This window comes from Pituophis catenifer, unplaced genomic scaffold, assembly GCF_029215685.1.
Source record: "Pituophis catenifer annectens isolate HBS135680 unplaced genomic scaffold, rPitCat1.0.hap2 SCAF_1, whole genome shotgun sequence".
NCBI classification, from domain to species: domain Eukaryota; kingdom Metazoa; phylum Chordata; class Lepidosauria; order Squamata; family Colubridae; genus Pituophis; species Pituophis catenifer.
In genome coordinates this window covers 64,751,436-64,779,097 of record NW_027256881.1, presented here as the reverse complement: position 1 = coordinate 64,779,097, position 27,662 = coordinate 64,751,436, and the positions used below count along the sequence as shown (strand labels likewise).

Sequence of the window (27,662 nt, the reverse complement as noted above, 5' to 3'; positions counted from 1 at the left end):
TTTTGGTTGTGCAGCCCTTTATTAGCAACTAAAATAGAAGATATTTGTTGTACAACACGGGTAGTAATTGACTATACTGGAGTTTTATTATATTCTAATACAGGATCTTTTATAAATGCATTTTTTTTTATTAAAAAGCTTCCATCCTTTTCTGTTTAAACTTGCAAAACTATTCTGAAAGCAGAGTATGTGCACAGGTCTGCAGAGTGCAAATCTGGGATGTGGTAAATGCTTTACATGTTGTATTTTGCAAGGACCGTCTGTCACCATACCTTTATAGCCACTGGTTTTTAGAAGTCACAACATTTTGACACCAGCCTTCCTCCCTTGTCCTAAACAAGAAAGCATTTTTAAAATGAGTTGTAACTAAGGAAGGACTACACCTACTAGAAAAAAAGAAGAGTTCTATTAGTTTGAGGTTTCAGTATACCCAAAGATCAGGAACTGCATCTTTGCAAGGGCAAGGCTGGGACCCCATTGAGTGTGCAGGTGTCATCCCTGAGTAGTCAGAGGTTCAGTGGACCATTAATGCTCCTGCTGCATAACTCACTGAGCTATCTTGCCAGTTTCGACACTGGCTTGACTGAGCATAATTCAAAAATGAAAAGCTCATGTTCATTCCATTCTTCTGGAGTTCTGTGATAGCCTAGATGGAATAAAAAGAAAGTTTTATAAAATGACTACTCAGATCATTGGTGACACTTCTTACACATTAATAAGGAATACCTCCCCCCCACCCCCAAATCAAGAACTTTGAACAACTTTTCTCATGGTTAGTGAAATAACCATTCATATGGAAAACTGAGGCAGGTGGATGCACAAATTTACTTCGGAACACATTAAAAACACTACTGATTGTCAGAAGGCAAATTAACTCTAAGAGTGCTTTTTAATCTCAATTGGACCTTAATGGGGCCCAAAGGCAATCCTGCTAATAAAGATTATGTTCACTTTACAACACGCCATCTTCTGCTGTAACTGTTTTTATTAAAACAATATTTTTTAAAAGTCAAGTGGGAGAACAAAGGATGCGTTTGGGAATGCACCATGTTGTTTACTCCTGACTCATATAGTGAGGCACATAGTCCCATGGTTCTACTAATTGTGAATCTTCCTGAGTTCTGAGGAACTTAACACAAAGGGTTTTTTTCTGAATGCCTGTATTTTATTTGATCTACGCAGAAAATTCAGCATGCACACATACCATCCACCCACATCCAAGAATATACCGTAAATAGAGATGGCAAAGAAAAGCTTCATCCCTTTTTCACAGGGAGATTGGTCATTTTTGGATGAATAATCAACTTGTCATGGTAAAGTTGGGGTTACTCCTCCATGAACTGGCAAACATAAGGGTGCAATTCTATTGGCTCTATGAACTTTTTCTTGCAAGTACCCCAAGGGATATGCTCTTCCATCCCACAGCTAGATGAAATTACAACTGAAAAATTAGTTGGTGGGACTTTTACACTAATGAAAGGGACATTTTAAAAATTCAGAATCTCTACCAGTTCTATCTTGCAGATTCTCCTTCCCCAACTCCCTAAATTATTTTATTATTTAATAAATTTATTAGCTGTCTCAATTACTGAAGCATCTCTAGGAGGGATAAAAAAAACAGCAATTATTTAAAACAGCCACCAGTAAGTTAATATGGCCAACATAACTATCCACAATGGGATAGTTCACAATGGGAAACAACAGTACAAGCCCTATATCAATGAAATTACAAATCACCCTGCCGTGTCCCTGTTGAAATAAACCCAATCAGGGTCACATGGAGTTCAGAAGAAATGCTATTCCAGAGACCAGGGACAGCCACAGAGAAACAGCCACTGTTCTGCATAATAGCAAGGCTTTCTTGATGGATCTGGTGTATGCCAACCCTGCTAGATCTTATCGATTAGGCAAAAGCAATCAGAAAGTGATAGTCTTGAGGGCACGAAGAGCTTTTATATATTTATAACTTGAAAACTTGTACTCATTATTTCATTTAACAACAGTACTTACATTTAATAAAACACCAATAGGATGTCTTCCACATATTGTATTATGGTATTTCTTCAAGTAATTGCTAAAGGACACAGGGTCAAGCTGTTCTATAATGTTCATACCCTGAGGAGAATTATAAAGTTATCGTTATTTTTTAAATGCCTCAAATATAAAATATATTATTTAACAAAAAGAAAAACTGGCAATATGATTGACAGATAAAAACCAAATCATGGTACACTAGGAATGTAATAACTTACATAACTTACTTAGCTCAGGGTTGAAGTGTGGGGTCCTTGAAGCTCTCTGAGCTTGGTTGTTTTCTTATAGAAGAGATCTTGGTGGTTCCTTGATTGGGCTGTTGATTACTCCCAGCAATGCTGGCAAGATGAGCCACTAATACTATATATAAAACCTATATATAGAGAACAAACCCTACTCCTTACTAGCATTGATGATGTTATCTAAATTGGCAATGAAATGTCTGCAAGAAAATAACCAAGCCCAGAGGACCAAGGACCCCAATAGTTTATATCTGAGGAAAAAGCATTTATAGATTATATTCACTTTACTATTAAAAACTAGTAGTAAGAGTGACATTGGGTATTTTGAGTTTTTGTGATTCACCAACAAAAGCAGCAATTATTTTCTTCTCTTACAGGTTCTATTAATTACTTTCTTCTATATTGTATTTTCAATATCAGAGTCCGCATCCAATGATAAAGTGAAAGGCCTAGGACAAGAACAGCTTTACGACAATTTCCTGTAACTGATTTCATTCAAGTGTCTCAATGCCAAATAATCATACTTATAAAACAATATTTTATAGGTAAGGATCGGTGCTGAAATCTTCAGGCCCTGCTGAACTACACTGAAGATCCAGCCACTTTATCAGTACCCAGAAGGAGGGCAGAAAGGTAAGAGCACACTCCTTCTGGCAGTCTTAATGGCAAGAATCAAAAAAGTTTCAGGTCGGGTATAGGACTGAAATGACATTTGTCCCACTTGTGGATAACCACTGGAAGGACTGGGATGGAAATAGTTCATCCACCCTTCTTCTCCTTGATTTGCCATCAACTATGGTATTCTTCTGAAGAGGTTCCTGACGGCTCAATTCTTTCCCCACTATTATTTAACACCTACATAAAACCTCTAGTGCCTTTATTTAATGGCACAGGATGAGATATCATCAATATATAGTAACACTCAACTTATATATCTCCACCCCGGCCAGCCAAGGGATACTGGGGAGGCCTCGTTTAATGCCTGGATGGGGACGAATAAACTGCAGTTCAACCCTAGCAAAATGGGGGCTTTGCATGGGTGCTCTCTTTCTCTTTTTCCCTCTCCCTCCCCCTCCCCCCTCTCTCTCTGAACCATGACTCTCATGGAATTGAAATTTGGCAAATTTTATAATAACACATTTATGACATAAATGTGATAATGCATCTATTTATGGCATAATACAAAATATTATACATATTTCCTATGATCAACTGCTGATGTTTTACTTTGCTACACAGTTCAACATGGGCTATATTTGATCTCTGAATATCTCCCTGAATTTTTAAGAACTTTTCCAGTGAAGGCAGAACGTTAGACGCTCAGTCATTGTTGAAGAAACTGAGGAATCTGGTAAGGAAAATACCTCTGAAATGATCATCCAGGGGATCGAAGGTTGTATAATACACACATACACATATGTAACTGAAAGTTATACTGCCTATCACACCAAGTATTAGTGCTATTTATTTTAATTCAAATAATTCTTTGCTAAAAACATCTACACTCTAATGTGTATTTATATTCCCTAGTATCCATCTTCAGGCCCCAATTGCTTTTGTAATTCATGTCCAATTAGACCTTCACTGTGAGTTCATGTTAATCTTCCCTAAAGCTACATTTCTGTCATTTTATTCCCAATTTCAGCAAATCTTCTTATTTTGTCAATGAATGACTATTACTTGCCTATTCCTGACTGGTGGCTAAATCACATACACAAAGGATTACTGGTAGTTAAGCAACAAACTGCTCTATTTGTTTTCTGGCTTTATTGGTTGCCAAACTGGCATCAAGAAGACAGCATTCTTGTTGTTAACGACGAGAAAGCTCATTAAAACCTGACTGTTTAAGTGGTCATTCAGGAACTGAAGAATCAATGAAGAATGTTCCTGGGACATATGCGGGCACTCCTTATTGTTCTAATGCTACTATTGAGAGTGAATTTGTTTACAAAATGTATATTTGGTGTTTTTTTTTTAATACTACCACTAGTTAGCTTTTCTACTTTGCTTAGACTTGTTTGCCTCAAACAGCATAAAAATGCTTGTAATAAAATGAGGCTGTATGGGTTCATACAATAAGATGTTGGATAACCATTTGTCTGAAGTGGTGTAGGGTTTCCTGCCTGGGCAGGGGGTTGGACTAGAAGACCTCTAAGGTCCCTTCCAACTCTGTTATTCTATTTCTAATAAATAACCATGATTGACAAATGTTGGTGGATATGTGCACACAATGCAATAAGCCACAAACAAACAAACAAACAAACAAACAAACAAACAAACAAAAGCTATAGTATGAATTGGTTCATGCAAAGCATATAAAAGATATAATGGGTAATGCTTTGATCAGATTCAAGACAAAAAATGTGCAAGAGATATTTACACTTACCATTTTATCTAAGTGTTCAATTGATCTATAAATCTCTCCTTGAGACTCATCATAGTAACTGTATCTGAACCTCTGACCTTAAGAGAAAAAGCCATATGAAATTAAAGACCAAAGGATTAGCTATATACATATTTATGGCAAGTCAAATAGAATTACATTTTGATTCATAAATACACACACACACATATATATACACATACACATACAATAACACAAATTTTATACATACAAACAAAAATTTGTGTTATTCTGGAACACTGGCAATTGTAAGAAATTTCTTTTTTCCAAAGCACACCAAAAATGTCTCTGTAAAAACTGAAGAAAGACATCCCCAAACCACATTCCCAAGTATGTGCTATATTGAAAGATCTGAAATATTAACCTAGGAGGAAGAAACACACAAGCAAAAAATGCAAATTTTGAAAAAGTTCTATAAATCCTACAATGATAGAATTATTCTATGCACAACTAATAATACTTTGGCACATGCAGAATGCATTTCTTTTGTACAAGCATCTCACCTCTAAGGACAAAAAATCCTGACTGTTAAATGTGCATGCAGGCACTATTCTGACTTCACACATTTCTTTTATTGCTCACCAGGCTTCCTGCCCACTGATTTTAATTGCTAATGCTTCTTTTAATTAAAACAAATGGGAAGCTACTCTGCTGGAAATAGAGCTGTACAAACCACTCAGGGAAACATAAATAAAGCACTTTCCTACTGCTTAAACTCAACTGCTTGAAGTGTTGAAGTTTTTTCTTGCTTTTATGGCAATTCTGGTGGAAGTACCTTCTCTCTATATATATATACACACACATGCTACGATGTTGTTACGATGGTGTTCTCTGAACTTGGTTGTTTTTCTGCAGATGTTTCATTACCACCCTAGGTATCATCATCAGTGCATGGGGAAGTAAGAGTTTGTTTAAAACAAGTAAAACAAGCCTTCAAATGACATGGGTAACTCAACATCCTGAGCAGTAGGTTGGGAGGATCATTTTAAGAAGCACCCGTCCAGATGGTTTGCACATTTATATTGCAAAGAAAAGCAACAGCCTGAATGTTTAAGAACGCTTTTGAGCGTAAATCTGATAACTATTTTTTGAAAATAAAAAAAAAAGTTAAGAGAAGGGGAAAAGAATGCAATCTTTAGAAGTATGGCCTCCTGCTTAAGAAAGATTAAGGTAATTATCCATCCAGCCATCCGTTTATCCACCCACCCACCTATTCATCTATCCATCCAATTTATATGGTCATCCATCTCAGTGTCTCTGGATGGCAAATAGAATTAGAATAGAATAAAAACCATTATTACACATTTAAATACAGGCAATACAGTACAATTGAGAAGTAGGTCCCTGCACACAGAACTAGGTCTTTAGGGCCTTAGGAAAGGCCAGCAGGATTGAAGCATCCTCATCTCCAGAGGGAGAATGTTTCATAAGGAGGTTTATAGCGAAAAAAGCATGTCTTCCAGGCCCCACCAACTGGCATTCTTTGACTGATGGGACCAAAAATATTCTGATTCTGTTTGATTGGATCAGATAGACAGAAACAACTGAGGAGAGACAGTCCCTTAAGTAACCCAGAACTAAGCCAAGAAGGGCTTTAAAGATGACAATCAGCACCTTGAATTTCTCCTAAAAGCACACTGGCAACAAAAACACAGGTATTACTGGTGTTTTATATATCAAGTAACCAGCACCATTTACTACTCATGCTGACATATTCTGCACCAGCTGTAGCTTCCAAATGCTCTTGAATGACAGTCCCATGTAGAGGGAATTGCAATAATCCACGCAAGAGATTATAAGGGCATAAATGACAGTGATCAGGGCCTCCTGGTCCAGGGACAAGCACAGATGGCACACAACCTAAAGGTGTGTAAAAGCCTTCCAAGCCATAGATGCTACCTATCCTTTTGAGCAGGATCAGTGAGTCCAGGAGAACCCCCAGATTACATGCGCTCACAATTTCTGAAGTTCCCTGTTGGCTTCCTACAAAATCAATGGGGAAGCTGGCAGGAAGTTTTTTGCCTGCCTGCACTCTTTAGTGCCCTCCCTGTAGCACCTATACACTCACCCACAAACCTATTTGCTTGGGACTCCCAGGACCACTGGGTGCTGATTAGACCCAGGGTTATGACAGCAACTGGGACTACCAGGATTGCCGTCACTAAGTAATGCAGTCATATGACATTGCACTTTCTAACGGCATCATTTAGTGATGGAAATTCTGGTCCCAATTGTCATCATAATCAGAGAACTACTTGTATTCAAGAAAATAGAATAAACTGTCCATCCATCCTGATGCTCATCAGCTGCATTAGATGTCTACAATTATAATCGCCATATAGTATACTGTAGATTATGGATAACAATTCATCACAATAGAAAGGCAACAAATTGGGGAACGTTAATGGACAACACCATGTTTTGCTTTATTTTGCTGAAGTAGGTTTGTTATTTTAAAATAGGTTAATTTTAAACAAGTTGTTTTGTGAACATGTTCAGATATATAATTTAACTTACCCCAATGACAGAAGTCAGAAGAAACCACAAAAAGATTACAAGGATCTGCTAAATATTTGCTGAAGAGTTTTCCAAATTCCTGTTCTTTTGTCTCACTCAATGCTCCAACCAATACAGGAACAATAGTAAACTCATCCTTATGGCTAAAAAGAAGAAAAAAAGGATTCAAAACTTGATCGGTGCCATTTTAAGTTTTTCCTCACATTCAAATGATTCTGCAGGGCCTGGTTAGCTCCCTGCAAAAGTCTCACTATTCCTGACAATGAATAGGGTTTGGCACATTTGGCAAAAAACTTTTAGATTTGACTTTCTTGTAAATGATTGCCAGGATACCACATATGATAGTCACAGATGTCAAGGTGCCTGGTAATGTTTCTTTTCCTGAGACACCTGGTTGTAGTTCACTAATTCTTCTAATTTACAAAAAAACAATGTAAATTAATCTGTTCAAAGCAAAGCATCAACCTCAAAGACTCAAGATATATTGTTAAAAAATAAAATAAAATATTCTTGGTTGCAAATTAATGGTTTGTTAGGAAGCATGCCCAAAACTGTCAGGAAAAAAAAAAAGACAAACTGCAGGAGTGATTAAAAAAATAATAGGGTGCAGCAATGAGTAGCATCATCAATTTACATTCCATAAATTTTCATTCAAGGCACGGTTGTTAGGAGAAGTTGAGCCCTAAACCCTGCAATGTGGGATGCCTCAGGCTCAAGCCTTTCACTGTTCCTTTGTAACATCTACATAAAATGACTAGGGGAGGTCATCAGTTGGTATGGAGTTTAGTATCATCTCTATGCTAATTACACCCAATTACATATCATCCAGAAACTTTAACTAGTCCAGAATGCAGCAGCACACACAGTAATGAGGGATTGGAGGCTAATCCATGTAACACTTTTTTAATTTTGCCAATCATTCCAAATTATTTCAAAAAATACACATATGAGCTAAGTAGAGTTCAAGAGCAGAATATTTACAGATTTCAAATCTTTTAATCTCACTTTATTTAAAAATGCACATATTTTTATTATTAAAAGGACAAAAATTCTCTATTGAAAACTCTATTTTGCTCAATTCTGTGTGTTTCTATTCTTCTAAAAGTGTCTAAAAGTTTCAGTTCACAGTCCTCTCATTTTAATTGGTTTGGTACATCAAAGCCCTAAGGATTTTGAAGACATAAATGTATTCAATGTTATTAAATAACTGAGAAGATGGATTTATTACTATAATTATTTATATTATTATTATACATGCAATTTGATATCTGCAATTTTTAAATGATCCGTGTACCTTTCCATGGCTTTAGCAGTGTAAGGCAAGTGCATTTCAATACTGTGTTCATCTTCATCTGTTTGCAAAGACATGCGCTCAAACATTCCAGTCTTCCACAGATCTGCATAAACTGAAAAATTTCAAATATATTAATAGACTAAAAAAAAAAAAAAGGAACAAATGGATAAACAGTTGCATAAACCCCCCTCCCCTTTTCTACTTTATACGTTAGACTGATGATTCCTGAAGAATTAACACTGGAACCATAGCCTGTAGTAAGAATGCTATTCACAGTAGTTCTGGTGAAAGTCCCCCCACCCCTTCCTGACTTACCCGAGAAATGAAACAGGGCACTCCAAACAAACAAAAAATTAAAAGTGGTATTTTGTTGAGGGGAAGATTTACACACATAAAAAACAGGATAATACATATGGAAATATATTAGTTTGATTTGTATTTGCTCAGGTTTGAGAACACTAATGTTAAGATTTCAACTGTATAAAATAAAGACACAACTGTGGAGTAATGGCACATTTAACAGCGTTTATAAAATACAGTAAGGGACATTTTTCAGACATAGCTAGTAATTTTTGTTAGAATCTAAAAGCTTGTCTCAATTGTTTCTCTCAAATTGCTTTGTAGCTAGTGAGATTGAAAACATTACTTAGAGCTAGATATGCACAAAATTAACCAATCTGAGAACAGGACCATGTCATTGAGGGCGTGAATCAACAACTTCTACAAGTAAATTCTATGAACCAGAGATAGTTCTAAGTATCCCAGAAAATGGATTCCAAATGAGCATTTCATCTGGAACACTTCAATCAGCTTCTAGGTGAAAGACTTTATAATACCCTTGAAAGTACCAATCACCCCTGGAATTATATGGTCAAGTAGGATATTTGACATGATCTGGAGTTGGAGCGGGATGTTTCTCAATTCTTCAGAATGTCCTATTCCCAAATTGATGAGTTTTGCACATTCTAATTTAAACCATGAGCTTAATATGGGACTCCCAGCTGAAAAATGTAGTTAATGATTAGAGAAATATACATTGGAAATAAACACATTTACTTGTCATTTTGCGATTAGACTTAGTGTATCGATTGAACCCAGGCATATAGTTTTCATGTGGCTATGAATAACTTTTACTCCTTCCATAGCCACAGCTTACCTAGTCTGGATGTGACTTCCACTTCACCTTAACTTGGTGTAATTAAGTATCATCAATCAATGCAGTAACTGAGATAAGAAAACAAAAGTAGCAACAAAGCAGAATCGCTTCCATTGACGTTATCTCCATTGTTCAGGTTTATTTAATCACTCCACGCAGGGGTCTTATTTTAAACGATCTGGTGGAAGGATTAGACTTTGCTCACTCCACACCTGGATGATCTGTGACTGACTAGATATGCTCCTGCATTTTTGTTTAAAACGTAAAATCTTGGAACTGGCAACTGCCAGTTACCAAAGATGTAGAGAAGTAGCTGCAGAGAAATATAATAGGTAAACAACTGCAGGTTGTAGTAAATTGTGTTGTGTGTGGCATGCACTATGGTTAATATTAAATTATACTTACACGTAAATATACCTAAGACAGTCGCCAACAGTTCACGCACTGAGTTAAGCTTTAACATGGTTTGTTTTTTGACTTAATACACTATATGAATTCAGTCTTTTGTGTGCTAAAATTCTATGCAAACCCAGCCAATACATAAAAGGAACAATAAGCATTAAAACCGTCTGCTTCAATATAGCTGCCTTTTTGTACAAATAGTTAAGAGATAAACTATGTAGAAGACAGTCTCAGAAAAATAGTCTAAATTTGCTAAGAACTGATTTTGTTTGTGTATTGCATGAATTGTGTACAGTTACCCTTTTGATCAATTCGCAAATCATATAGGGGAGTTCTATATATATCCACACTGGAAAGTGCACATCTGGAAAGGGGCACATGATGGGAAGGCCCAAGGATGAAGATTCGCCGTCTGAAGATGAATAAGAAAAAGCATATGAGTAAAACATTTCATAACTAAAGCACATCAAGAGGTCTGATTCCCTCGTTTAATTTCCACATTATATTTGTAATGTGGTTGATTGTGAAAAGTTGAATCACATAACTTCTGGATCACATGAAGTGTTTTGTATAGAATTTGGCAAGCACAATCCCAGGGAAAAATTAATCTGCATTGGGACAGATATAGATTTGATATTTGACAATACAAAGGCTTCTTCTGAACACAGAATAAATCTTTCAGATTCTTTTTTCCATTGCAACTTCGTGCACTGCTTTCCATTTAATTCAAGATGATTCCCCCATCTATAAAAAACGGATTTTAGACAAGTATTTGAAAAAGAAAGCATCAGTAAAAAATCCTACAGGTCTTCTACATTCTCTAGGATCCAGTTGATTATGCTTGTAACTCTGATAAACAGATTTCCTCTCCTGACAAATCCACCTTAAATAATTTTATGTTGTCTTAACCAGTATCTATACAAACTGCATCTGGTAGTACTTAGGACAAGAATCTACTTGAATGCTACTTACGTAATTGAAGGATCCACTTGTTTGTATGCATGAGCTGCACAAGACCCACAGTAAGTATATCCTGCATGTCTGCCAAAAACAAAAGACACTTTCTTTGAGGCTTTTTTTTTTTTTTTTGAATATCTGTAGAAAAATCTCAATGAAATAAATATAACTGAGTTTGATAAGTAGATATTAGGCCAATATACGGATATCAGGTGAGTGCTCCAAACTAAGTATTAAAAATCAAGGCAAAAAGCTTACTTATGTGGCAGAAAATAAGGTGGGTACTAGCAGTGAGAAAACTATGATGTGATGATCAAATCTGGCCTCCAAGACCTCCTGATCCAACTCAGTGCGATGATGGCTATTCATTCAAAAGTAATTCTTTTATAGAAAAGGGGACTAGCAAGTAAAATCAGGCCTCCTTGGGAGCTACTGTTTCAAGCTGATTGAACTATATTGAAAAGAGTTCCTGGAATCTGTCCTTGTTCCTCCTGACAGGAAAAACAAGGAATGCCTGTCTGGTCATGCCAAAGGCATACAGATTCTGAAAAGTTAGCTGGGGATAGGGGTGGGTAAATAGACTCATTGAAAGAAAAAATCCTCTGTCCTGGTATTAATGTCATATTAATATTGTTAACTCTAGGCACAGGAAAAGAAAATTACATCTGTATATTTTAATTAAAGATTAAAGTGATTTGAAGATACTAATATTCTGCTTTCTCAAAAAGATTGCTCAGAAGACTTAACATTTCACGTATTCTAAACACTATTCAATTGAGTAGCAGAAGATAAAGTATAAAGTATAATACTCAAAGTATAATTTCCTGTGATTTGGGCTCAAAAAAACCATATTTTTGAGAAAAGAATAATATGAACATAAAAAAAGGATTCTTAATAATAAGAATTGCTTGACTAATTACCAGTATCTATTGAAGTGTCTGTCGATATATATACATATATATACACACCATATTTTTTGCTCCATAAGACACACCTGACCATAAGATGCACCTAGGTTTAGAGGAGGAAAACAAGAAAAAAAATATCAGGCAGAGCCTGAGAGGACCACAGATAGGTGTCCTCTCATGGGCCAGCTCTGCCTATTGACTCCTGCACTGCGGAAAAGAGATAGAAAAGGCGGGCAATGACAAAGACAGAAGAGGCGGGGTTCAGCACTGTAAAAGGACCCTGCCGACATGGCCCAGCTGTTATTCACAAAGGACCAGCACCGGTCCATCGTTGGGGACCCCTGAGGTAATATACTTCATGGTCTGTGATGCAATGTTCGTTCATAAGATGCACAGACATTTCCACCCATTTTTGGGGGGTTGAGTGCGTCTTATGGAGAGAAAAGTACGATCGATAGATAGATAGATAGATAGATAGATAGATAGATAGATAGATAGATATTTTCTTACTTTTTGTAGGTTTTATGTGTGTTTTTCTTTTAGCCAGGTTTTTCCTACGTAACCAAGATTTTTCTACAGCCCTAGCTCAGTGGAGTCACATCCACTCGATTCTGGGCTTTTTTTCTTCTGGGCTTTTTTCTTCTTTTTGTCTCTCACTAGGCAGCATAGGGCAGCATAGGGCTTGCTGGCTGCCAGAAGAAAAAAACCCAGAATCGAGTGGATGTGACTCCACTGAGCTAGGGCTGTAGAAAAATCTTGGTTACGTAGGAAAAACCTGGCTAAAAGAAAAACAGATATATAAATATAATATAGATATTTTAATTTAGATTAAAGATTTAATTTGCCCATTCCAAATGCCTAATTTCATGAAATGGTTAGCTATTCTAAAAGAAATTAAAAATAAGAAAGAAGTAGACCGATTCTTATATCTTTCAAACTAATTTGCCCTCACACATAGCCATAAACTAATTGCTACCGATATCTTATCAGACTGAGTTCGGAATAAGCCAGAGCTAATTGTCACAATGCAATTAAAGCAATTAAAGTATACCTGTTCTTGTAATTCAACAGTCAACCTACAATAAATGGTAAGAAACTGCCACCAAGAAGTCAGGGAATAAGACTAGCTTATTATCCAATCAATACAGATTGGGATAAGGAAGATTTTGCTCCCTCTAGTTATCTGAGGGGAGTAGTAACTTTTTCTAACGTCTTTGTATGAATTCTTGGGATAGCCCTTTTATAATCTTCAGTGAGTGGGAGGAAGAGGGGAAAAAACTTACGGTGCAATAATGGCTCTAGCGGGTCTTTTTGTAGACTGTACTTGAGAGAGCCAACCTTCTAGTTGTGCACTCAGCTGAGGTCCTACAGAAAAAATAGATTTTTAAAACAATGTTAACAAAAAATTATCCCTTGTTATAGTTCCCATGTACTTAATTCTTCTTTTACCAGCAATAATTTAAAACAGTACAAGCTTGACTTTCAAACAAACCCTATTGTATTTAACAATGAAAAACCCATTAGGGGATTTTGAAGTTACCAATAAGTAGTTGTCAATGTTTCCTGCTTTGTATTTTAGCCAAAGTTGATCTACTGATGCATTAGTTTTACTAATACCAATGGAATGAAATGGAATGGAATATTTATTTACAAATGTAAATTAAAATGGTGCAAATAACTTATTACCCAATAAACACTGGGGAAAAAGAAGACCCAGAAAAGAAAAAAGAATCAGATTTCTTGCATAGGTAACAGGAGAGCATGAGGCAAAGATCACAAGAATATTGTAGTTTTAAAACCACAGTTAGCTTCTCATTTACCTCATTTGTCATTATTTCTCCAAGCTTTGCTTGGCCAGAAACATATACTCAGTCATTGAAGATAATCCTCTGGTGTACAGATAATACTATCCAAACATATTAAGATCAACAATACCTGCTGAGTTAGCACACTGCTGAATGTAATTAACTTTACATCTGCCATAGCCTCTCTCGAATGTGGTTTATAAATTGCTGTTTGGAGTTCACAACTAAATTAACATTGTTCATTGTTAGAATAGAAAACTAGTTCCCTTACTGTGATGGATAGGAGACATTTATCAATGAGAAACCATTATTTTTATGCTAGATTAAGAGCACTTTGAAACTGCCTTGCAAAATAAATCTTTCCACCAATACTAAATCCAGGAGGAACGGCTATCTTTTAGATGATAACTTTTCCATCTCCTCAGAAGAGCATCTTTTTAACAAGATGCTTTTTAACGTTTATTGTGACTTGGCTAAATCATCTACAGTATATTCTCTGTAATCTCTATGCACCCTCTCAATGCACTTTATATTCCCCAATACAATTACTTTATACCCAATAACTACAGTTGCTAAAATTTCAATTTTGAGAGGACTGGTAAATATATTAAAATAAACTGCACCATATGGATAGTATTTAAAAAGCGATGAGCAGTGTTTTAAGTCTGGCTTAAGGCATGACTGAAAAAAGCAAAACTTTTTTTAGACAATTTGCCTCTAATAATTAAAATCATGGTAAATGTGTTAGTATTTACCATGCCATCAACATTTCATTTTTTCAAATATTGATTTAATGCAACAATTTTTCCTCAAATGTATGCCTAGCTGCATTGGCCAGTACAGCCAGCAGCCAGTAATTATGGGAGTTATGGTCCAGAAGATCTAAAGGGCGAAAGGTAGCCTACCAGAAGCACATTAAAACCCACTTTAATGAACACAGTAGTGCTAAGAAGAGTAAAGAACAGAACATTGAACCATTGTGAAAATCCTATTCCTATTTCAATGCAGAAAGTGAAAACAAGTTTTCTTTGGACGTTATCTGATGGTTATATTAAATGCATTTCTCCCAACATTTCTCCACATCAACTCCAGAATCCAAAGTTAACTTAAATTTACTCCCAGAAATCCTTGATTTAAGATCTATATGTCCATGAGCAGATAAAGTGATCTCTTCTGTCAAAGGATGAGCACTTTCATATAATGCTAACGTTTTTTCAGGTAAATATTTGATTTAGAAGTGCCCTTTAAAATCCATTATATTTGCATAATGTTTCAGTACCTTTCACAAGTTTCTGAATATGTTTTCCATTATATTTTTGGTCAAGAGTTACTAATGTAGTTACTCATGTAGAACGAGGAAGAAATGAGGTGTAGCCTAATTATACAATATTAGAAGACTGTTATCTCGGTGTCAGGAGAAAACTTGACAGAAAACTGTAGTCACTTAGTAATTATAAAATGTTACCAAATTTTATTTTCACTGATTAATACCTGTCATAAACAGACAAAGTTTGCTGTTAAGAATAGAAACTCAATAAAGCAATAGTTGTATGGCTTTTTTTTTAGAAAATAAACCCGAAGAAATATTTTATTTAATCTATTTTAAAACTACAATTTAGCTATGTTTCAGTAAGGGTAGTCAAAAGAAAAATATAAAATAATGTTTGACTACTACTCTTATTTTGGATTCTGGGAAATCTTCTATTTGTTACTGAAATATCAAAATCATGTAGCAGTTTGTTTCTATCCCAAAGTTTGTTAGCATTTGACTTGTTTTGGGCCTATCAGATTAATTCTCTTTACTAAAATATTAACAAAATTTTGGAAATCTTAAGAGACTACTATTATTTATGCACTTACATCACACTAAACACTGACAAAAACTAAATTTTGAGGATGTTTAATAGAGTTATAGAAAGAGTCATTAGGAATATTATATTTATATGATTGAATTTATAATACAGTCGAATTCCAACAAAGTCATCTTGATTCTCCCAGATGTATTTTGTAAATATATTTCTAATCATAACCCAAATGACTCTTCTGTGAATAACAAGGGCAGAGATCCATATTTAGTAACACTGAGTAAGAGTGATTTTTTTATTTTAAGTATACCAAACTATTAAATATTTTAATACAAAATAATTTTGAAAGCAAATACTCTGATATTAGGTAAGAAAGTTTCCTCAAGACATCCAATATAAATGGCGTGATATAAACAAACTATATCTTAATTACCAACCTTGACAGATTTAAATGGTTTATAATTTGACTGTCTACATTTATCTGGCTATTAAGATCTGAGGTTTTTCTGACAATAGAAGTGAGCCTTCACTTGTGCTACTCCCAATCTTGGAATGCACTCAGTCAGAAGTTGCATTCTGCCCCACTGCTAGGCATTTGTAAAAAGAAGTTATACCACCAAACTTTCATTGTCAAAACTTTTAACTAATGTTAAAAGTAACAGTAATAATTTTAATTTATGTTTTTAATTGCTTATAATGATTTTGTATTTTAATTTCAACAGGCATGTTATTTGTTCATCAGAATTGGAAGGTGGAACACAAATAAAATAAAAACCAGACTCTGCTCAGACTAAAGTGTAGTCTGGCTTAAACAATGAACTAAACCAAAATGTGGCATGTCTGTTTTTTGTTTAGACTTGTTTTGCATTTCATGCCAAACTGTTTGTTCAATCACAATTTACTTAATCAACTAAAATTGCCTAAACTTGCCCAAGCACATGCAATGCTTTACAAGATGCAGTGTTTATTCAATCTGATAAACTAAAGTGAAACAAACCCATTACAATTTAGGTCAATATAAACTTAGCAAATGAAACAAGTAAAACCACTGAGCTAGCTGTTTGTCTGTCTGTCTGTCCGTCCATCTATCTATCATCCTTTTTGCATAGCATTAATTCCTTTTCTGCATACTGGTTCACATACACACAATGCTTAATAGTATATCATATTAGATGATAAATGCAAATTTAAAAAATGCAAGCAGCAATAGCACAAGAAGCAAAATGCTTCTTGAATAGATGAACTTTTCCCATTTGAGGAAAACATACAACTCAGACAACCAGAAGAGAAGAGGAATACAACAGATTTCTATTTGATGTGACACTATTTGAAATTAAGTTCTTTCTTCATATGCCCTCATTGGATAGCATCACCATTTCAGAGAAATAAAAAGAAACATTTACAACATAAAATGGTCAAACAAAAGAAAAAAAATTAGTGCAATTTTTAAGATTTTCAAAATAAAACTCTATAGACAATATTTTAACATTTGTTAATCAATCCATCCAAGAAAGTGTAAAAATATCCAGAAGTTATTTGTAAATTTTACACTGAATTGTCAAATGTTGAACTTTTATAGATCTTTTCTCATTTGTTTACAGTATTTTCCGTTACACATACTAGATCAGTGTTTCTCAACCTTGGCCGCTGGACAATGTGTGGACTTCAACTCCCAAGCTCTGCTGGCTGGGGAATTCTGGGAGTTGAAGTCCACACATCGTCCAGGGGCCAAGATTGAGAAACACTGCTCTAGATAGACAGACAGACATATATATATATATAAATAAAAATAAAAGAATCTGTCAATTGTGGTTAAACTTCTTTGTGCCTGATGAAAGTTCTAGTCTTTAAAAACATATGCACATAAAGTTGATGGTCCCAAAGGTGTCACCACACTCTTTTTAAAAGGACATTTGCTTGCAGATCATTTTATACTTTGGTGCTTAATCAGTATTTGCTTCAGCAAAATGGGCTGGCGTATACAAGTTCTTTTGTAATCACTGAGCTCATGTCAGACTTTTTTTGTAGAATAAGCAAGAGACCACAGCAAACCTGTCTAGCCAGCCAGTTCAGTTTTCTGCCTTGCTGCCAACTCCCTAGAGCAGGGAATGTGTTTACTCTGCAGTACATACAAGTTTGGACACAATAGGAGTATCTCCACATCATTTAGAATCCATTACTTTATTTATTTAAACTTATAATTTGTCTCAAGAAACCTCAGCACTCTGATTTAGTTTTGTGGAAACGAAAGCTTCGTTCACCTAGACATGTTTTTCTAATTTCCACATGCACTGTATTCAAGACCAGGTATGGAAGAGAGAAAGTAAATCTAAAGGTATTCATATAAAATTTGTGTGTCTCTCCAAATTTATACTGCTTAGCTTCTGCTCTTCAACTGAAGACTCACATTTATTTCTAGGACTGTGCAAAAATATGGATTCAAAAGGGAAAACATGATTCAAAATATGTAGAGCACAAACATTACATCTGTTAGCAAATCCTTAAGGAAGCTACATCCTTTCCTAACTCACATAAGCTTTGCATATGATTTAAGAAACCAATAACTGCAATGTGCATGTTTCTGTCCTCTAAATAATTTTCCCTTTCAAATTTAGACTGCTGAACAATTATATTTATTGCTTTGCCAAAACAGCCCTTCTGTCTTTCTATTTCCCCTGTCCTCCTTCTCTAATATACACTGAGAATTTATTAATAGGAACAAAAATCTTCCTTTATTTCAAGTGATGTAGTAGGGGTTTCTGCCTCTACATTAAATTTTCCAACTCCAGCTACAGTCCAAAAATTTCCAAACTGACTTCATAAAGAGATGCTTGATCAATTTCTGATTTAGTTATTCCTACTCTATACCTTTAAACAACTAGGAAATGCAGATGTATTTTATTGCAAATAGAACGGGTCTGGTAACAAATAGAAATGGTCTAGTTAGTAACACCTTTTCAAACAATTTTTATTAAAAGACATACTTTTTGTGAGCTGCAGCTCACTTTACCTTGTGGATAGAGGTATATCTAAAATATATATAACTAAAACAAAGCTGAGAAAAGACATCATGAGGGGTTTCCTAACAAAGTAATTAAAGTAAGCAGCAGTTCATTTTTTTTCTTCTTGCTTCTACAGTTAAGACTGGACTCTTATACCAACTCTTCCACCACAATGAATAATTACCCACAAAGAAGATTCACATACCACATATGTGGTATGTAATCTAAGGCCTCCCATTTACAGCAAACATAAAAAGTATGATGTCCAGGAAGATAAATAGTTTTCACTATAAATTTAGTCTTCAGACAAACAGTGCTATCTAACTTCATCCACTGCCATTAGCATAGTAGCCTGATTTATGATAAAGTACCTTTCAGGTCACCAGAAGACAGATCCTTTAAGAAAGGACTGGCTCCATCTCTTCTAGTTAGAAAACAGAGTTTAAGCTTCTTCCTAGCCTATGGAAGAAGGCTCCTTCCTTCAGCAATGTATTCACTTCAGCTGAGTGATTAAACTTCTATTTTATTGTGTATTTTATAACAAATGTGTAACCAGTAGGACACATGGAAACAGAAGAAGAATATATAATAGCACGGTATAGGAAGGTAATGCACATCCTAGATACTGGGGACCACTTTCTTAATATGCTTCTCTTTCTAACTAGAGTAAGATCATCAAAATCTCCTAGTGAACAAAATACTGTTGGTTTTCTTGGTCCCTGAAGATGGATCTAAGATATACCACAGCATTATTCACAGGTTGGTCAGTTGTTATTATGGGTGCCCCAAATCTGTGTTTGAGGAGATGAGCATATATTTTATAATGTCTTTTAGAGATAGGTGATTCCACTCCACAGCTACTTAAAATGCTTATTAACATTACTCCTGCTGTTAAGTCTGCCAACAGTCATTCCTGTACAGAAAGTGCTAAGAACAAGGAAAACATTTTCTTGTTGACTGTGAACACCAGGATTATGTATTATCCAATTCACCTGTTAATTGTGGGACAGGAAACTCATTTCCCCAATTTTCTTTTTAGTAGGAAACAATCATTCCTTTGCTGGTCTAATCTACATTTACATTAGATCCACAGTCATATTCACATTTTGGGCTCAATGAGATCTGGAAAGTGTTCTAAACAATGAAGCAAAGTTCTGGCCAGAAGTACCATGTACAGGTTCCCAAGAACACTCCTACCTCCCTAAACCTTCAAACCATCCACTGGGCTATTAGAGTCCTGGATTCCTGGTAAAAAAAGTTCACAGAAAATTAGTTCAGGGGGAATCACTAAGAACGTGTATATATTACTGACAAGACCCATGTAGGGAAATGAGATGGCAGGAGCATGTCCCTAGAGGTGAAATACATGTGAAATACCTAGAAGTAGAGCTATTGGCTTGTCATTGAAATTCAATGCTGTGATAATCATGCTCTTATGAGCTTTACAAGGTTCAATCACTCAGATAGTAAGTTCTCTTTCTTGGCACTGCATCCCTGAGTCAAGAAAACCTTCCTTCCCTCTTTGTTAATTGTAACTGCAGATGTAGAATCAACCTAGATGGTGCCAGCATATTTTAGCTAAATTCAGGCAGTATGAAACAGTAGCACATTAACCTGAGCTTGCCATAGAGGACATTATGATGAGCAGCTTGTCTAAGTAACTATAAATGTGGAGCCTATGGTTCTTAAATGGCCCAGAGGAGCCATTTTCACATTTTGAATAGCCTCAGCGACAAAGCCAGACTTTTTCAGAGAGAGCTGTGAAGTGAAGCTGATTACTTTTGCATACAAATCTGAACATTTGGGGGAGGGGGGAGGGTTCCTAGTTGGGATATTAGATAAATTTCTGACAAACCCATCAAAATTAGAAAGTTAATTACTCTATTTTAAAGCTTTACTGTCTGATAAATTTATTCTGAGGCCCAGAGTTCAGTTCAAGACAGTATTCTGGCAATGGAAAGAAAATAGGGGAAAAACCCCAATGTAGATCTCTTCTGCGATAGGTACTCTCAATCTACCTGTTTGGTATGTGAGGTTATAGGTGTGTCTGAATTTCTGCAGTTATAGGACCACTTAAAAAATAACGGAATCAAGTTGAGAAATGTCTACCTTGGTTGTGTGCTAAAGCTGGCAACGTTTTGGCTATTGAATCTGGGAATCCAAGAGGGTACATCACCCAAATATCTTCTGCCCAGAACAAAGTAGGGAATTTGATCTTTGGTGTGAAAAGAAGATGCAGGGCATCTCTTGTGTTTGCTTTCTTTCTTCTATTGGGCTATAGGCAAAATCAGACTTATCAATACTTATTGCTTATTCTAATAGTTTATTCCCAAAGAAGGGCTTTGCTGCAAGTTTGGCTTTCAACTGTTGGTTGGTTCAGGCAACCTCTAAATCTGTAATGATATCTGGGAAAGAGTTTGGGAGATAGGGCAAAAAAATCCTACCTAAGGAGTAATCAGATAAGAAACACCATAGCCTACAGCTGGATATTGGGCAACTGGATATTGGGCAAGGCAAGAGGCTCAGAATAGACCCTCCCTAGTTTCTCACAGGTATTCCCCAGTGCCTTCTCAGCTGTCATGGGAGGAAGAGCTTCAAGAAGCCATCCTCTCTTACTTTCTCTTGCCATCCTGGGTTGGCAAGAGACCTGTTGGTCTCTTAATCAGCCTCAGCCTTCTGATGCTCAGTGCTCCCATTGTAATATGTGGTGGGATGTTCATAGACTTGCCCACATTATGGCCCTGTCCAAGGCCTTGTTTTCTGTGGTACAGGAACTGGCCTTCAACCTTGAAGGGTTATTCACAGGCTTGAAGCCAGCATTGCCACTCATCTCCATGCTGTGGCCACCTGGAGGTCTGATCAAGCTCTTTCCCAATCTTCTGCATTAATCTGCCATCTTGGCTAGGTAGCTACAATCTCCTGCTGTCATATCAATCAGCCTACAGAGAATAGCCAGGAAACATTTTTGTATACTATAGTGGACAGAGTGCTTGTTAACAATTTCTGGGCTCTTTCTCTAGATCTCTCTCATTCTTGGTTCCCAAGTAGAGAGTTGATTGAACATTTCCTTTGAAAATTCTTCTAGAAGACAAAAAGTGATGAAAAAAGCCTTAAAGCCTGCTTTCTAGCTGGAAAAGATGGAAATCTCCTTCCTTACAAGCTTCATTTCTGGTGGCTGAGAATAGAATTTGCCTGTGAAAGGATTCCTCCTTCCACCTGCATTCTTCCACTCAACTACAGTCCACTTTTCATTTTAGGATTGAAGGCCAAAGAGGAGGCTACTGGCAAACTGTGAGAAGAACTCCAAAGGGCTAAGAAAAGTAGGAGATGCTGTATAAACAGCAGCAGATATAGCTAGCCATTTAAGGCCACAAACAATACAAACAGCCTCTTCATTGCTCCAACAACCTTATCTCCTAATTTTTAACAAGTGGTATGCTGAGCTTTCATGAAATGCTAATGTTGGTGAATCCACATAAGGAGGCCCAGTATATCATATGGATGTGAAAACATAGTAGCCAAATGGGAGATTGGCTTACGCTTCTTTATAATCTTTAGATCAATATATCATCCAATGCAGAAATTGGCTTAAAATTAGTCCTACTTCCTGACCTCCCATGAAGAGATAGAAAACTAGAGTATTTGTAAATATGAGATGCTTCTGCTGAATCATCACTGTAAGTACATTAAAATATATGTGAAAGGGATGAAATGGATTCACAGGTTTTGTTTTTTTTTTAAAAAGAACATTTAATTTAAGAAAAGCTGGGAAGTGACAGCTATATACCAGCTAAAATTATTACTCCTATATAATTGCAGAAGCCCTCAATTTTTCCAATCATCACATCTTCCCAGATACCTAAACAATAAAACTGTATTCCATTTTGCAAAAATTTTAAACTAAAAGAAGCAACGCATGCTATATAACTAAATTATAATTGCTGCCATGAAAGATTTAGTTTAAATTTCTAAGCAAGTAGCAAGAAGGCAGATGTGCTATTTATATGCTTGTAAAAACTGATGTATCCCCTTTCTCTATCACATTTTTCAGATGAGAATATACATTCACAAGCTAGATGAAGCAAGTATGTGTTGCTTTCACTGCTTTATCTTTCCCTAGAGAGTTTTTTTTAGGCCAAGTGAAATATCTGATGAGCACATACAGAAAGAAATCATATTGTAGGCAATGTGAATCTTACATCCTGCAGAGGGCACTGTTGTGCACGTTTTTTCAAGAAACTACTGTATAAGAAACAAAGGTGGGGGAGAAAGAAAAAATATATTGATAACTGGTTATTTTACTGATACTGGAAATCAAGTGACAGCTAAATGCACCCCCTAAAAGCATTGTCTTCTTTACAATTTCACTGCATGTATGATGCAAAAATTCAAATACGAACTAACAATAAGATTTTAAAATAACCTTTCAAAACCTTAAATCCTGCATGCACTGGCATCTTCAATTCTATGGGATTTCAACACAGTATTTAAAGATGTATTTTTCAAAATTGTTGCCACCCGAGACAGTAAGGAAGAAGCCCGAGGAGACAAATGCCTACTAGCCTGGTCCCGAATTACAACTGCTGCGTTCCCACAATGCAATTCGCCCCCTCCCTCGCTTTACCCTAAATGACCCCTTTTCATTCACATACATACTTCGGGGATCTTGGTCGGTTCCCTGACTCTATACGAAACCCCCACCCCACCCCCACCCAAGAGGATTCCTCATCGGTCCTTTGTCCTAGGCACCTTCGCTGAAAGACGCTGTCCACTTCCTCTACGGGAGAATATTATAAAGAGAAGTAGGGGAGATTTCCGGGGCCAGCCTTAAGAGAGGAACATCTTTTTCCTCCAGGCTCTGTCGATTCCTTGGGAATCGATCCTCGGCAGTCCAAGAAGGTGATTGTTTAGGGGCGGCAGAGGACGATTAATTGGGGGGGGGAGGAGATCTAGAAGAGGGTCCCGGCATTCCCGGCAAAATGTGCTGATTCAGTCAAAGGCCCACCCCGGCCCCAGCGATCATGGGGGAGAAACCTTCTTCCGCACTAAACCAAGCCGGCTCCCGCGATTAATCGCTGCTATACCATCCCCCCACCCCCAGAAGCAACAGGCGCCTTCCTGGCAGGGTAACGTCGGGCGATTTTGCAACACGTCTTCTTCACCCCCTTCCTCGGCCAAACGCTCCCTCCCTAGCGGCGATCGCACACACCGAAGTTACATGTCACGGCAGCTTAAGCACCAGCTCGGCAGCGCCCTACCGGGTTCAATGGGATTTCCTTCCCAGCAAACGCGTCCGAGATTGCAGCCTTATTAGGACAGGGACTTTGGTGAATTGACAGTCGACTTTTTTTTTTTCTCTCTTCCCCCCCCCCTCCGGGTGGCTGCAATTTAAGGTAGGACGGGGCATCGCCAACAGCTAACGCCGCCGCGATAAGTTGACCGATCCGCCTTTCCGTGTGTGGCCAAGTGGTCTTTGGGAACGAGCACGGATTCAATGCCTCCGTTTTACCCTCATTCTCGTCCACCGTTCAGCATTTAACATGCCACTTATTCGAGATTGACGGATTTGGCTTTTTAAGCATAAAGCAGCGGAGCAGCTCTCCGTTGAAGGAAAGGGAGAGTTTTGAGGGCTAAAAGTCGCCCCGACAGACCCTCCGCCGCTCCCTCAACGTGGCTCAAGCAGGCCACGCAGATCACCCGCCACCCACCCACCCACCCACCGAGGCTTGTGACCCAGCTCGTACCTGAGGCCGTGTACCAGCTGCCGGCATGGCTGGCCTCCCGGCAGAGCGCTCGGTTGGACATCTTGGTGCCTGAGCCGCCTATGGTGTTGGGGGAGTGTCGGGAGGGGGGTGGGCAGGAGACGAGTCCGGCCGCGGCGGTATTGAGTCCCCCTCCTCCCCCGGCAGAAGTGAAACCCCCGGGAAGGGGGAAACGGTGCTGCTGGAGGAACCCCGGGGTAGAAAGCAAGGCAGTGGAGGCGGCACGCAGCGAGGCACTCGAAGCTGCCCGTAGGATCCGCCGGCCTGTGCGCAGACAGCGGAGGAGAGGAAAGGAGGCGGAGGAAGGCAGAGCCTAAGGGGGACAAAGGCCAAGGCAGCAACCGCCGCCTGGGCGATACCCACAGAGCAGGCGGCAGCCGCCGGGTTTGGCCTAACTCGGCTCCTGTGGCATAATAACTAGAGCAGCGTGGCTCTCCATTGGGCAAAGGAAAGCAAAAGGTCCTGTGACGATTGGGTAATGGTTTTCCCTGTTCGCCGGACGGGCATAATCGCAGCTTCCTATTGGGCAGCTCTCTGAACAGCCTCCTCTCGATTGGATGAAGGGAAGGTTGCGGGCGGGATCACTTAAGATTGGTCCAGGGAAGTTGCCGTGGCGATGGCATCTGGCCTCCCTGATTGGGGGGTTTGTGTCTCTGAGGTGAAGGGAAGATTAGAGGAAGAGGTGGATTTGGGAGAGAAGGAGGCGGGACCACCTCGAGGGGAGAAGAGGGATGCCAACTAAATCGATGGGGGGTGGGGGGCGCAGGAAGAGCTGTTCAAGGGAGGGCGTGAAAAAGCGCGTGCGAGAGTCGCAGCTTGTGCTCTGCGTGGTCCGCTCGAAAGTTAGAATGCAAAAAAGGTGGATTCCCGGAAAAGAATGTCGCCGCTCAATATTCCGGGAAGTGGTGCACCCGGATGTGTTGCACTACAACGTCCGTTGTGTGTGCAGCTAGCAGTGGGTACTGGAAGTTTTAAGTCCAGCATATATGAAGGCTTCCAAATTAACTCAGTTTCTGGCAGCTGCTCAGTTTCTAATTTGTTAAAGGGATGGAGAAGGGAATTTCTTTGCATCTGAAAGAGAATATAAGATATTGCATAGCGAAGGTCTTAAATAATTACAAGTTTACTATTAGATCGATGCTATTAATATTCAGCACCTTAAAGTTTGCCTTATTGTATTCAGAATAATCTATTTCAGTATCTCCACAAATCACATCAGCATAGAAATTTGAGAAGAAGGTTATGTTGGAAACATTTCAGCTTTGCAGGCAGTGACAGTCTTTATTATCAGACATGAGTTGCTCTGAGATACTTACTATTTTGGAGCAGCCAAGGATGGTCTAATTATTTAAATATTTAACATTCATACAGTGTTGGTTTAATATTGACATACTTGTTGAACATTCAGTCAGCATAATCTTCATCCAGAAACAGTTAAAGCACCAGCCTAGAAAGAAAGACACAGTTCAGGTTTCACCTTAATCATGAAAGCCAGCTGGGTGTCCTTGGGCCAGTCACTCTCTCCCAGTCCAACTCACCTCACAGGGTGCATGTAATAGTCTGATAGAACAGAACAGAACAGAACAGAACAGAACAGAACAACAACCGAACAGAACAGAACAGAACAATAAGAGTTGGAAGGAACCTTGAAGGTCTTCTAGTCCAATCTCCTGCTCAATCTCCAGACCACCCCAATGATGCCCTTGATGTGATGTCCTGGTGTCTGGAGACCGTGCGGATCTGGATGGGGAGAAACAGGCTCAAGCTCAACCCGTCCAAGACCGAGTGGCTGTGGCTCCCGGCGTCCCAATATAGTCAGTTGGTGCCATCTCTGACTATTGGGGGCGAATCGTTGGCCCCCACGGAGAGGGCTCGCAATTTAGGTGTCCTCCTGGATGCACAGCTGTCCTTAGAAGAACATGTGACAGCCGTGGCCAGGGGGGCTTTTTATCAGGTTTTCCTGATCCACCAGTTGCGTCCCTTTCTGGATTGGGACTCCCTATGCACGGTCACTCATGCCCTTGTCACTTCCTGCCTGGACTACTGTAATGCTCTCTACATGGGGCTCCCCTTGAAGAGCACCCGGAGGCTCCAACTGGTCCAGAATGCGGCCGCGCAGGTGATTATGGGAGCGTCATAGCGCTCTCTCCTGCGCGAGCTGCACTGGCTTCCGGTGGTCCTCCGGGTGCGATTCAAGGTATTGGTTACCACCTTCAGAGCACTCCATGGCTTAGGACCTGGGTATTTACAAGACCGCCTTCTGCTACCAATAGCCTCCCACCGGCCAATTCGTTCCCACAGAGAACGAATTGGGTGCCGTCGGCCAAGTAATGTCGGCTGGCGGCCCCCAGGGGGAGAGCCTTCTCTGTGGGGGCTCCTGCCCTCTGGAACAAATTGCCCCCCGAGATGTGGAGGATTCCCGACTTACGCACCTTCCGCGTAAGTCGCTTTTATTCCAACAAGCCGGGCTGGCCTAATTTTTTAGTTGTTAACTCTTAATTTTTAAATGTCCAAAACGGGTAGTTTTATTTTAATTAGATATGGGCAGATTATTTAATATTTCTTAAATTGTTTTTAAAATTTTATATCTGTGTGTTTTATTCTGGCTGTACACAGCCCTTAGTCCTTCTGGGAGAAGGGCGGTATATAAATTAATTAATTGAATAATTAAATAAATAAATAAATCAAGCAGGAAACCATATCTGGACCTCCATTTCTGACAAGTAGTTGTTCACTCTCTTCTTAAAAGCCTTCAGTGATGGAGCACCCACAATTTCTGAAGACAAGCCGTTCCACTGGTTAATGATTTTCACAGTCAGGAAATTTCTCCTTAGTTCTAGGTTGCTTCTCTCCTTGATTAGTTTCCATCCATTGTTTTTTGTGTTGTCTTCTGGTGCTTTGGAAAATAGGTTGACCACCCTCTTTGTGGCAGCCCCTCAAATATTGGAGCAATCATGTCAACCTTAGTCCTCCTTTTCACTAGACCAAACAAACCCAATTCCTGCAACTGTTCTTCATATGTTTTAGCCTCCAGCTCCCTAATCATCTTTGCTGCTCTTTTCTGCACTCTTTCCACAGTGTCTATTTTTTTTAAATAATATGGTGACCAAAACTGGATGCAGCATTCTAAGTATGGTCTTACTACAGCTTTATAAAGTGGCACTAATATTTCACATGGTCTTGATCTTAATGCAATTTAGGATTGCATTGACCTGCTGGCTCATATTTAAGTGATTGTCCACTAGAACACCAAGATTCCTCTCACAGTTACTGCTATTGAACTAGGTTTCATCTAATCTGCACATTTGATTTTTCTTGCCTAAGTGTAAAACCTTATTTTTCTCTATATTGAATTTCATTTTGTTAGATGGGGC

At 38.2% G+C, this 27,662-nt stretch overlaps 1 protein-coding gene across 2 annotated transcripts; it reads right to left on the bottom strand.

Annotated features, from left to right (window-relative positions):
- On the bottom strand, window positions 1-24,590 carry MEMO1 (mediator of cell motility 1). Of its 2 annotated transcripts, XR_011600806.1 has the most exons (10): window positions 24,271-24,419; window positions 13,198-13,279; window positions 11,022-11,090; window positions 10,349-10,461; window positions 8,492-8,603; window positions 7,198-7,340; window positions 4,663-4,739; window positions 2,011-2,115; window positions 431-646; window positions 1-332 (listed from the first exon to the last, which is right to left on the bottom strand). XR_011600806.1 is itself a non-coding variant. In XM_070950406.1 (9 exons), exons 1-9 carry the CDS (start codon window positions 24,329-24,331, stop codon window positions 515-517), a joined length of 894 nt encoding a protein of 297 aa, XP_070806507.1. In that variant the 5' UTR covers window positions 24,332-24,590; the 3' UTR covers window positions 1-514. The 2 variants fall into 2 exon arrangements, 1 of the variants encoding a protein (XP_070806507.1); XM_070950406.1 differs by having other exon boundaries at window positions 1-646; window positions 24,271-24,590.
- Window positions 24,591-27,662: the final 3,072 nt, after the last annotated feature.

Excerpts from the sequence above, each read along its gene's own strand:
- MEMO1 (XM_070950406.1), bottom strand. The coding sequence starts at position 24,331 with ATGTCCAACCGAGCGCTCTGCCGGGAGGCCAGCCATGCCGGCAGCTGG. Across the intron at positions 8,604-10,348 it reads TTTGCGAATTGATCAAAAGG|TTTATGCAGATCTGTGGAAG; the intron begins GTAACTGTACAC and ends GAAATTTTTCAG. Across the intron at positions 7,341-8,491 it reads ACTGCTAAAGCCATGGAAAG|CCATAAGGATGAGTTTACTA; the intron begins GTACACGGATCA and ends TCTTCTTTTTAG.